We start from the raw sequence: 12,439 nt of genomic DNA on the forward strand, positions 1-12,439 counted from the left end.
CCAGAGGGGACAGACAACTGGACGAGCTCCCCCAAGAGGGCAGCGGCACCCAGAGACTTGGTTTACCTTTGTGTCAGAGTCTGCTTTGCAGTCGCTTCACCACCAACACTGCCTGAGTGACTACGTGGTCCTCCCCTGCTTCCAACCAGCCCTGCGCTCCCCTGCACCACCACCATCCAGAGTCCCGGGGCCTACCCTACCCGTGGAGGGAACATCATCTGGCTGCCCCACTCCATCTTCCCCGGGTACTCCCATCGACAGTGGCGGTGCTCACCTTACCACGAACCACAGGTGGCGTAACAAACTCTAAATCCCCTGTAAATACCCCCCTTTCCATTTGAAGTGGCCGCGAGCCCCCGGGTCCGGAGACCCTCGAGCGACAGCAGACCCCGGATCCGAGCGGTTCGACCGTTGCAGGGGCGGCACACATATAGTTTAGTTTTATTCTTTGCACACTCACAAGGCATATGTACTGCTGTTTTGTATCTGAATTTTGCAGTCAGAAAGTCAGCAGCACATTATAATAGCAGCAATATAGATGAGAGTTTATGAGCACCGATCTACACAATGCTGAAATTCACCTGCAGTTTTATTATTACATCAATGTCATTGTCAAATTATGCGGCAAAGTTTTCCCTGCATCACAATCCATGGCAAATCTGTGAGACCCCTGATCTTATCAGGGTGTCACAGGGAACTGCACTCCTTTTCTTTATGGTGCAGAACTCACCCTCCATGGTTCTGGGATCTTAACTATTGGTATTGCTTCCATCAGCATTCAAATCCTAGCCATACCTCACACCACACCCTGTCAGGCACACCAGTGGGTTGGTCTAGCTGGTAAAGGGCCACCCACCTATGGGTCAGACAGACTGGTGGGAGGGAAGGAAGTCAGTTTAGAGTCAGCTCTCAAAGTGAGAGGAAAGGAGAGTTGAGTAGTAGGCCTCAGAGAGTGAGGAGCTGGGGGAGTTGTAGCTCCCTGGGAGACCTTGGTTAGGTCGCAGACGGTGGTCTGGGACCGAAGGTGTCGGAGACCCGGTCGCAGGGTATTGGAGAAGGGTGCCCAGACTTAGTTTTGGAGAATGGTCGGCACCGGAAAATCTAGTAACCAGACCGGTACCGAGCACGGCGGGGTACTGGACCCTAGATCACGAAGTACATTCACGCAACCTGATAATTAACCTTTGGAGGATAGTCTCTTTATGAACTTTCCCCAAGAGCTCAGAGATCGAAGGCACCAACACAACGAGGGGGATAGGGCTTTCCAGCTTATGCGGCCCAGTGAAATCCCAAGTGTCAGCCATCGAGAGCACAGCTCCCCTATTTAATTAAGGGAGCGGGTCCCCGACAGCTTCAGGCCAAGGGGTCACTCAGAAACGTCTAAACACAAGTGCATGGAGGAGGCCCAGGACCATTAGCAATACCACCGGGGACGGATTCCTGGACGAGCTCCCCAGAATGGCACCGGCACCCAGAGACTTGGTTTACTCCTGTGTCAGAGTCTACTTAATGGTCGCACCAACATCCACATGGCCTGAGTGAGTACGCTGCTTCCCCCTGCGTCCCGCATGCCGCATAGTCTGCCAAACGTTTTCCTACACCTCCACCATTCAGAGTTCCAGGGCCTCCCCTATCCGTGGAGGGAACATTATTTGGCTGCCCCACGGGTGGCGTCACGAACACTAATCCCCTGTAAATAGTCCCCTTTTATTTTCGAGTGGCCGCAAGCCCCGGGTCCGGAGACCCTCGAGCCACAGCAACCCTGGATCCGAGCAGTCTGACTGCTGCAAGGGCGGTACACCTCGAAAACTTTGGCGTCACGAACTGATTCGGACTGGGCCCACTAACCTGGGTGACGTGCGCCTCAAAAAATCCAAGCTACAGTGTCAAAATTCAGTTCCCGCCATTTTTGGCGCCTAAACGCCATCTTCCCAACCAAAAGAGAGTGAAACTGGAGCTTCACTCCTCGTCCAGAGAGCGCAGCCGGAAGCTGGAGAGCTGGCTGCCGAAAACCAAGGGGGCGTAACGGGATGTAACAGTGGAAGTGGAGCAGGGACGCCACGACTCTTCCCATAAAGTTCCTGGAACCTGCAGAGGCAAGATGGTGGTAGCAAGGGACTGGTTACTGGAGTGTGCTGCTCCCGCGACCTGGATCGAAGAAGAGACCGAGCAGCTCTGCAGGAGGATGCGGACGTAGTTCCTCTACATACAGGACCACGGGAGAGAGGAAATGTGGAGCCTGGCTGTGGCAGTGTGGGCCCGTGAGATGGAGGCCCTGCGCGTGGAGCGGTTAAGCAGCTACCCACTCCCGGTTGACCCGGCCTACCCAGCCATGGGATCCAGTCTGCCCCCTGCCACCGCGATCACAAAGCCACCGTCACTCTCGCCCATGGCGGACGCCGAGCCGCTATCCCCAGCACTGGCAGCGGAACCTCCAGCCGCAGTAGAAAGCAAACAGGCCGCAACGTCTCACCACCGGCCAGACCAGACCAGGCCGCAACGCCGCTAGTCCCATCATCGGCCCGACCAGACCCGGCCGCATCACCTAGTTTGTACCTTGGTACGGAGCACCTGGACTCTGCTATCCCGGTTGCGGAACAGTTGGTTCCTTCATCTGCCACAGCGGAGGCGGAGCCTGTTGAGATGCCAGTTCCACCGCCGTGCGGCCTCCCGTTAGCCGCCAGGGCCGCAGGAGTCCACTTACAGCCAGTTCCCATAGAGGAGGCGGAGTCGGACACCAGTGCCCCTTATTGGGAAAGACAGCAGCAACGGCTGCACACCGAGATTGCAACTAGAGTGCAACGCCGGCAGGAGATCGCCGCCCGCACCAACCGAGAAAAGATTACTTGATGAAAGCCACCTTCCGGGTCAGAGGGCCATGGTACCATGGCCTGGTTGAGCGCTTTGACCCCATTAAGGGGTGGGGGTTCAATGCAGAGCCGGGCCTTGCTGCTGAGGTGTTTGTCTCTAGGAGGGATGTGGCTGAGCACCTTCCAAGGGGACATCTGGACCGGAACCTGACACCAGGTGACATGGTCTCATATTGCCGGCATTGTGGGGAGTGGGGCTGGTATGCCCTGGAGGTTAAGAAGCATGTGAAAAAAACTGATGACACTGATGAATATCGGGTGAAACACATGAAAATGTGATGAAACTCAGCCCATTTTTCTCTTATTTAAAAAAACCCTGACATTTTAGTGAGGCTTTACATTGATAAGGTGGCTTTACACGCTACGATATCGCTAAAGCGATCTCGTTGGGGGTCACGGAATTTGTGACGCACATCCGGCCACTTTAGCGATGTCGTTGTGTGTGACACCTATGAGCGATTTTGAATCATCGCAAAAACGTTCAAAATTGCTCATCAGTGACATACCCCCCTATTCCCAATTATCGTTGCTGCTGCAGTAACGATGTTTTGTCGTTCCTTCGGCAGCAAACATCGCTATGTGTGACGCCGCTGGAACGACAAACATCTCCTTACCTGCGTCCACCGGAAAAGGAGGAAGGAAGGAGGTGAGCGGGATGTTCCGGCCGCTCATCTCCTCCCCTCCTTTTCTATTGGGCGGAGGTTCAGTGAAGCTGCTGTGATGCCGCTGTGACGCTGAACGAACCGCCCCCTCAGAAAGGAGGCGGTTCACCGGTCACAGCGATGTCGCTGCACAGGTATGTGCGTGTGACGCTGCCGTAGCGATAATGTTTGCTATGGCAGCGATCACCACATATCGTGCAACCGACGGGGGCGGGTGCTATCGCATGCAACATCGCTAGCCGTTGCTAGCGATGTTGCAGCGTGTAAAGCTCGCCTTAGTTTACTAAGAGCAGAAGCAGATGAATGGTTGGGAGACACATCACGGAAAACAATAAAATTACTTAGAGGTTGTCCACTACTTTTGTATTAATAGTCTATCACTAGGATAAGTGATCAATGTCTGATTGCCCGTGGTCTGACACCTGGTACCCCCTCCGAGCAGCTGTCGCCGATGACGGCAGCGGCAGCATGTGGCCTGAAATGCTCAACTCCGGAGCTGCTCTGTTTTCTGATACCAGCTTCGGCTGAGTACTGCATATCTGCCATCTATTGATTTGAATGGGAGGTGGCTGTACAGTATCCGAACTCCGGCACACTCACTATCACCCTTAGAGACACAGAAAATCAGAAAACATGAAGCTGATGTCAAAATCCTTTTCTTTTTATTTTGTAGTGAAAATGTGCCAAAAAGTGCTGTACAATAGTCCGCAAATCACAACGTTTCGGCCAATATGGCCTTCTTCAGGTCGGACAGGCTGAATATAATATATACAAGAAACAAAACAAAAATACAGGACATCCATCAGTATAGAAAATTGGAACACATGAAGATATCATGACATGTACATTGGGATAACAGGAAATAAAAATAGGAGACAATGAAATGGAGTCATGGGTACATTGAAATAAGCAAATGCATCAGCATCAATGATTCAGAGTGAAGTAGGGAAAAAACATTGAAAAAAATGTAGAAAAAATGTAACTAACCAAAAATGGGTATTCACATGCATCCATAGTAGTATGTGCGCGTTTGTCTGATGTCAATACTATGTGACGTACATGGTAAAGAGGCTCACCTTAAGAATAGAAGGACACAAAGTGGATGAATATGCACAGGACACTATTGTTAGACCTATGGTATAATAGAATTGGTCAAGTTTTTGAAATAATGGCGTCAGGATGTCACTTTTAAAAGATTATTGTGTAACCATACCAATGCTGGGATGCTGTATGGATCAAGGGGAGCAAGATAGTCAGTTTCGGAATGCACTATAGGTGGAAGGTAGCACTGGGGAAAGATAACAAATATATAAATAGAAGGAAATCAAAGCTATGTGTGGTTTAACGTGCAATGGTTACCTGTTATCAAAACGTATGAATCCCAGACATTGTATTAAATCAGTAGTATGGTGGCGTATGGTCATACACAAAGGGTCTGGATTATATCGAAGCCAACACCTATAGCAGATGACATATATCTTGGTAAATGTGATTCATAAGAGAAATGTCATAGGGGATGACAAGAAATAGTAAATTACCTCAGTGATCCATAGAATGTGGATAGGTCTCTGACGTGATCAGAAGTCTAAGATGGCCTGTGAAATGCGATGATTTCTATTGAGGACTGCAAAGAGGGAGAAGGATAGAGAGAAAGAGAGGAAGAAAGAGAGGGAGAAAGAGGGGGAAAAAGAGAGGGAGAAAGAGGGAGAAAGAGAGAGGAAGAGAGAGAGGGAGAAAGAGAGGGAGAAAGAGAGGGAAAAAGAGAGGGAGAAAGAGAGGGAAAAAGAGAGGGAGAAAGAGAGGGAGAAAGAGAGGGAGAAAGAGAGGGAGAAATAGAGGGGAAGAGAAAGAGAGGGAGAAAGAGAGGGAGAAAGAGAGGGAAAAGAGAGGGAGAAAGAGAGGGAGAAAGAGAGGGAGAAAAAGAGGGAGAAAAAGAGGGAGAAAGAGGGGGAGAGAGAGAGGGAAAAAGAAGGAGAAAGAGAGGAAGAAAGAGAGGGAAAAAGAGAGGGAAAAAGAGAGGGAGAAAGAGAGAGGAAGAGAGAGAGGGAGAAAGAGAGGGAGAAAGAGAGGGAGAAAGAGAGGGAAAAAGAGAGGGAAAAAGAGAGGGAAAAAGAGAGGGAAAAAGAGAGGGAGAAAGAGAGGGAGAAAGAGAGGGGAAGAGAAAGAGAGGGAGAAAGAGAGGGAAAAGAGAGGGAGAAAGAGAGGGAAAAGAGAGGGAGAAAGAGAGGGAGAAAGAGAGGGAGAAAAAGAGGGAGAAAGAGAGGGAGAAAGAGAGGGAGAAAGAGAGGGAGAGAAAGAGGGAGAGAGAGGGGGAGAGAAAGAGGGAGAGAGAGAGGGAGAGAAAGAGGGAGAGAGAGAGGGAGAAAGAGAGGGAGAGAGAAAGAGAGAGAAAGAGAGAGAAGAAGAAAAGGGAAAAAAGAAAAGAAGAGAGAGAGGGAGAAAGAGAGAGAAAGAGAGAGAAAAAGGGAGAAAAAAAGGAGGAAAAAAAGAGAAAGAGAGAAAGAGAAAGAGAGAGAGAGAGAAAGAAAGAAAAAGGAGAGAGAGAGAAAAAAAAAAAGAGTGAAGGAAAGGGGAGAGAAGAAAAGAGGATAGAAGAGGGTGGATATGTTAACATATGAGATGAAGTAAATGCCAGATATGAATAAACATTGAGGATCAACAGACAGATAGTTACAGTATACCTTGGGTAATATATGGAGACCAAGGGTAAAAAGCCACACTGTGGTCACACTTGTCGGCAATTGGGAAGAAATGGATGTTGGTTCAGGTAACTACCTGACTGTGTGAGAGAAAGAGAGGGTATTGAAAAAAAGAATGCTTTGAACCATGAAAGATAGAAGAGCATAGTGGAAAAAGAATCTATACCTGAGACTCCACTGGTATATAGTTTGGATAGGGGTCCTTGAGGTACAGTGGTAGGAGTCCGGGTAGCTAGTGGATAAAAAGTAAGAGGGAGGAGGGATCGCTCAGTAAGTTTTAATGGCCTAATAAGTGTGTCCCAATCATCAAGATGAGCCACTTACCATGTGCCTGCGTGATGTCCGGGGTGAACCGCACGTCCTATGGGTGGTGAGACCTGGCTGTGAGTGATCTATTTAACACGAACGGTATCGCGACGTCACTTCCGGTTTTGGGCTGTCAATCAAGAATGGAGCCGGAAACGCATTACTGCGCATGCGCGGAAGAAAGAATACACAAGACCGTTGTTGTGGACGGTGCTTGCCTGGCAATAGGCGTCATGCCACTGGGTGGAGCGTGGGTTAGAAGTGTTAACGCGCTCATGTGCCTATGAGGGCGTGTTTTCAGGGCACACAGTGATTTCGGCCGGTGGTCTCAGATGAAAACCGGACATAAGTGCAGGGGCGAGTGAAGGGCAAGTGGTGGCCCAGGATCATATATAGGGTGCCCCACCACAGAGATGATGTTAGTTCTGTAAAGGAGCAAAAAAGAGAATAAAATTAGAAGACATAAAATGCAATAGAAAGCACACATAACAGAACCAATGAATGACATCTATTATAGGTACATTCCTGTTGTTGTGAGATTGTGATATATTATCCACTATATAATTAAATGTCATAATGGTGCAACAATTGAGTGACAGTATCAATATCATTACCAGATAAAGGACTCTGAGAGATCCTATGCAGGAGATGGCATGTAAATATACATAGGGGGAGAAAGCATGTTAGTACATTGTGTTAATGCATGATGAATAAACGAGATCACAGGTATATAAAATCATCAAAAACCTGATTCATATTTGCGATTCAGACCGTGGGGTTCAAGAGTCCCCAGGGTATGAATCCATCGCGCCTCCCTTTCGCGGAGTAGTTTAACCCTATCCCCACCCCTACGGTGCATGCCCACCTGATCAATGACCTGGAATTTAAGTTGAGAAATCCTGTGTCCTGTTGAAATGAAATGGGAAGGGATAGGTAACAAAGTGCGTCCACATCTGATGTCGGACTTGTGTTTGTTTATGCGGTCTTGGACATGCTGGGTAGTCTCCCCAACATATCCGAGACCGCAAGGACACTTTATATAGTAGACCACATAGGAGCTGTCACATGTGAAAAAATCTCTGATTTGGAAAGATTCACCTGTTCTGGGATGAGTGAAGGAGCAGCCCTTGGTGACATTAGAGCACTGTGCACACCTGAGACAGGGAAAAATGCCAAATTGTGGGTTGTGTAGAAATCTCTGTTTAGGGACCTGGATGGAAGAGCCTATGTCGGCTCGGACAAGTTTGTCCCTGATGTTGGGTGACTTCTTATAGCAGAATAATGGGGATGCCTGAAATTCATTAATCTGTGGATAGGCGAGGCCTAAAAGTGGCCAGTGTTTCAGTACTATTTTCTTCACTAATGGAGAGAAAGGATGGAAAGTATTCACCAAAGGGATGCGGTTGGATTGTATTGATGGATCAGATGGACGAGATGTCTTATTGTTAGCTATATTGGCAGGATATCTTCGCTGTATGAATTTGTTGCCCATCTCCCTGTGTCTCACTATGCGGGCCTCACTACAACTCACTATGCGGTCAACTCTAGTGTGTTGGCTAATCGGAAGGGAGTTCTTGGTGTGTTTGGGATGACTACTTGTAAAATGGAGAAGGCTATTCCTATCTGTCGGTTTTGTGTAGATGTCAGTTGAAATAGTGCCATCACTGTTTTTAATAATCATACAGTCCAAGAAATTGATCTCATTGGTACTGTGATGGATGGTAAACGTTAAACCCCTCCTCCCTCTTACTCTTTATCCACTAGCTACCCGGACTCCTACCACTGTACCTCAAGGACCCCTATCCAAACTATATACCAGTGGAGTCTCAGGTATAGATTCTTTTTCCACTATGCTCTTCTATCTTTCATGGTTCAAAGCATTCTTTTTTTCAATACCCTCTCTTTCTCTCACACAGTCAGGTAGTTACCTGAACCAACATCCATTTCTTCCCAATTGCCGACAAGTGTGACCACAGTGTGGCTTTTTACCCTTGGTCTCCATATATTACCCAAGGTATACTGTAACTATCTGTCTGTTGATCCTCAATGTTTATTCATATCTGGCATTTACTTCATCTCATATGTTAACATATCCACCCTCTTCTATCCTCTTTTCTTCTCTCCCCTTTCCTTCACTCTTTTTTTTTTTTTTTTTTTTCTCTCCTTTTTCTTTCTCTCTCTCTCTCTTTCTCTTTCTCTCTTTCTCTTTTTTTCCTCCTTTTTTTCTCCCTTTTTCTCTCCCTTTCTCTCTCTTTCTCCCTCTCTCTCTCTTCTTTTCTTTTTTCCCTTTTCTTCTTCTCTCTCTTTCTCTCTCTTTCTCTCTCCCTCTCCTTCTCCCTCTCTTTCTCCCTCTCTCTCTCCCTTTCTTTCTCCCTCTTTCTCTCCCTCTTTCTCTCCCTCTCTGTCTCCCTCTTTCTCTCCCTCTCTTTCTCCCTCTCTTTCTCTCCCTCTTTCTCTCCCTCTCTGTCTCCCTCTTTCTCTCCCTCTCTTTCTCCCTCTCTCTCTCCCTCTTTCTCTCCCTCTCTTTCTCCCTCTCTCTCTCCCTCTCTTTCTCCCTCTCTTTTTCCCTCTCTTTCTCCCTCTCTTTCTCCCTAACTTTCTCCCTCTCTTTCTCCCTCTCTTTCTCCCTCTCTTTCTCCCTCTCTCTCTCCCTCTCTTTCTCCCTCTCTTTCTCCCTCTCTTTCTTTCTCTCTTTCTCCCTCTCTTTCTCCCTCTCTTTCTCCCTCTCTCTCTCCCTCTCTTTCTCCCTCTCTTTCTCTCTCTTTCTCCCTCTCTTTCTCCCTCTCTTTCTCCCTCTCTTTCTCCCTCTCTTTCTCCCTCTCTTTCTCCCTCTCTTTCTCCCTCTCTTTCTCCCTCTCTTTCTCCCTCTCTTTTTCCCTCTCTCTGTTCCTCTCTCTTTCTCCCTCTCTTTTTCCCTCTCTTTTTCCCTCTCTTTTTCCCTCTCTTTCTTCCTCTCTTTCTCCTTCTTTTTCCCTCTCTCTCTCCCCCTCTTTCTCCCTCTCTTTCTTCCTCTCGTTCTCTCTATCCTTCTCCCTCTTTCCAGTCCTCAATAGAAATCATCGCATTTCACAGGCCATCTTAAACTTCTGATCACGTCAGAGACCTATCCACATTCTATGGATCACTGAGGTAATTTACTATTTCTTGTCATCCCCTATGACATTTCTCTTATGAATCACATTTACCAAGATATATGTCATCTGCTATAGGTGTTGGCTTCGATATAATCCAGACCCTTTGTGTATGACCATACGCCACCATACTACTGATTTAATACAATGTCTGGGATTCATACGTTTTGATAACAGGTAACCATTGCACGTTAAACCACACATAGCTTTGATTTCCTTCTATTTATATATTTGTTATCTTTCCCCAGTGCTACCTTCCATCTATAGTGCATTCCGAAACTGACTATCTTGCTCCCCTTGATCCATACAGCATCCCAGCATTGGTATGGTTACACAATAATCTTTTAAAAGTGACATCCTGACGCCATTATTTCAAAAACTTGACCAATTCTATTATACCATAGGTCTAACAATAGTGTCCTGTGCATATTCATCCACTTTGTGTCCTTCTATTCTTAAGGTGAGCCTCTTTACCATGTACGTCACATAGTATTGACATCACACAAACGCGCACATACTACTATGGATGCATGTGAATACCCATTTTTGGTTAGTTACATTTTTTCTACATTTTTTTCAATGTTTTTTCCCTACTTCACTCTGAATCATTGATGCTGATGCATTTGCTTATTTCAATGTACCCATGACTCCATTTCATTGTCTCCTATTTTTATTTCCTGTTATCCCAATGTACATGTCATGATATCTTCATGTGTTCCAATTTTCTATACTGATGGATGTCCTGTATTTTTGTTTTGTTTCTTGTATATATTATATTCAGCCTGTCCGACCTGAAGAAGGCCATATTGGCCGAAACGTTATGATTGGCGGACTATTGTACAGCACTTTTTGGCACATTTTCACTACAAAATAAAAAGAAAAGGATTTTGACATCAGCTTCATGTTTTCTGATTTTCTGTTTCTCTAAGGGTGATAGTGAGTGTGCCGGAGTTCCCATATTGTCTGACTTATTTTTCTCCTGAGCACCCACAAGAGGTGATGCGAGGTTTTCTCTGCATCAGCTGTACAGTATCCGGCCATGGCCACTATCAGTTGACGGGGAATCTCCGCAATGGAGCATTTCTGGCTGCCTGCTACCACCGCTGTCACCAAGAACAACTGATCGCGGGATGTGGAACTTGGGCCAATCAGACATTGATGACCTATCCGAAGAATAGGCCATCAATGATAAAGTAGTGGCAAACCTCTTTAAAAGTATCTACCTACAAATTTTTAACTCCTACGGGCAGTTTCACGGTTGCTACATTACTACTCTAATTTCCCCTCATCAATAAGTTAATAACTACTAATTCACCATCGCTTTCTACTTTTTCCATTCAGCAAAAAGACGCTGATGCAGTAACATTGGATGGAGGAGACATTTACACAGCTGGGAAAGCATATGGGCTTGTGCCAGCAGCTGCAGAGAGTTATTCTGGTAAGTGTTTGATATATTCAGAATGTACCGATGCAACTCTAGGCTCCATCTCTTGTCTATACAGGAGTGGATTCATTTGTAACCATGAATATTAAATACAAAATGCATTCTGTGAATATAGTATATACATCACAGTTGTCTAGTCTTAGCTATATTTGGAATGATAATGGAGACTTACACCTCAACTGAATGGACATTATTTATGAGTAAGAGCTGTGTGCATGGAAGCTGTATAGATTCCTATGGCTCCATGTTACGAAGACCCAGGTAGTCCATGTCTATTATAATGCTATATTACACATGGATAGTCTCTCCTAGCAGTAATTCTCCAGTGTCAGATGAAAAACCTTTCTTCATGAAACTAGGGACAAGGGACGCAGATTTGTGCAACATAAAATGAGAAAAACAGGTGTATTTCAATAAATTAGAATATAATCAAAAAGTTAATTTATTTCAGTAATTCAATACAAAAAGGAAACGCATGTTATATAGAGTCATTACACACAGAGTGATCTGTTTCAAGTGTTTATTTCTGTTTGCCTTCGTGACCAGGCTAATTTTTTCATTTCTGACCAGTGTCACTTTGACAGATTATAACTCTGGAACGCTTCAACAGATCCCGGTGATTCTGAGATTGTTTTTTCATGACATATTGTACTTTAGGATAGGGGTAAAATTAAGACAATATCTTTTGCGTTTATTTGTGAAAATATCAGAAGTTTATCAAAAAATTTTGAAAATTTAGCAATTTTGAAACTTTTAATTTTTATACCTTTAAACCAGAAAGTTATGTTTAATAAAATAGTTAATAAATTACATTTCTCACATGTCTACTTTACATCAGCGCAAGTTCTCAAACATAACTTTTTTTGTTAGGAAATTAGAAGGGCAAACTTGAGTTTGAAATCTCCTGCATGGTCAATGCAACAAAAAAACCCAAAAAACTGAGCTGTGACAAATGTTCAATAAACATGCAACATTACAAGCATGTGAATTGCAGCCTCAAGACAAGAAAAAAAACAAGGAGAAAATTGTTGAAAAAATACCCTGACTATAAATAAATAAATTGCAAGTGCTTAATAAACAGGGTACTTAGTATATACATTTTTGCAAAAAGGTAAGAAGCTGTCTCACCTCGTCACGGTGTACCCATCTGAGACAGTCCCTAACCTACTAAAGTTAAAAACATATTCTGTACCTGACTAGTGTCATGTCAAAACTTCAATATGGATGGTAAAGTGGTCAGCTGGGTCCCAGATTAAATACACAGCAAAAAGTGAGAAGCAGGTAATTGTTCAGCCTCAGTATCAGGAGGGCTGCACCCCCAACTTGC

General features: G+C 45.6%; 1 protein-coding gene across 1 annotated transcript in view; it reads left to right on the forward strand.

Moving 5' to 3' along the window:
* The window catches only part of MELTF (melanotransferrin), a 127,517-nt gene that overhangs the window by 73,746 nt on the left and 41,332 nt on the right, over positions 1–12,439 (forward strand). Inside the window, exon 10 of the mRNA XM_075338530.1 lies at positions 11,010–11,106. Within this exon, the coding sequence (XP_075194645.1) occupies positions 11,010–11,106 (97 nt within the window). The remainder of the gene's footprint in view (positions 1–11,009; positions 11,107–12,439) is intronic.

Source organism: Anomaloglossus baeobatrachus, chromosome 3 (assembly GCF_048569485.1).
Source record: "Anomaloglossus baeobatrachus isolate aAnoBae1 chromosome 3, aAnoBae1.hap1, whole genome shotgun sequence".
Classification (NCBI taxonomy): Eukaryota; Metazoa; Chordata; class Amphibia; order Anura; family Aromobatidae; genus Anomaloglossus; species Anomaloglossus baeobatrachus.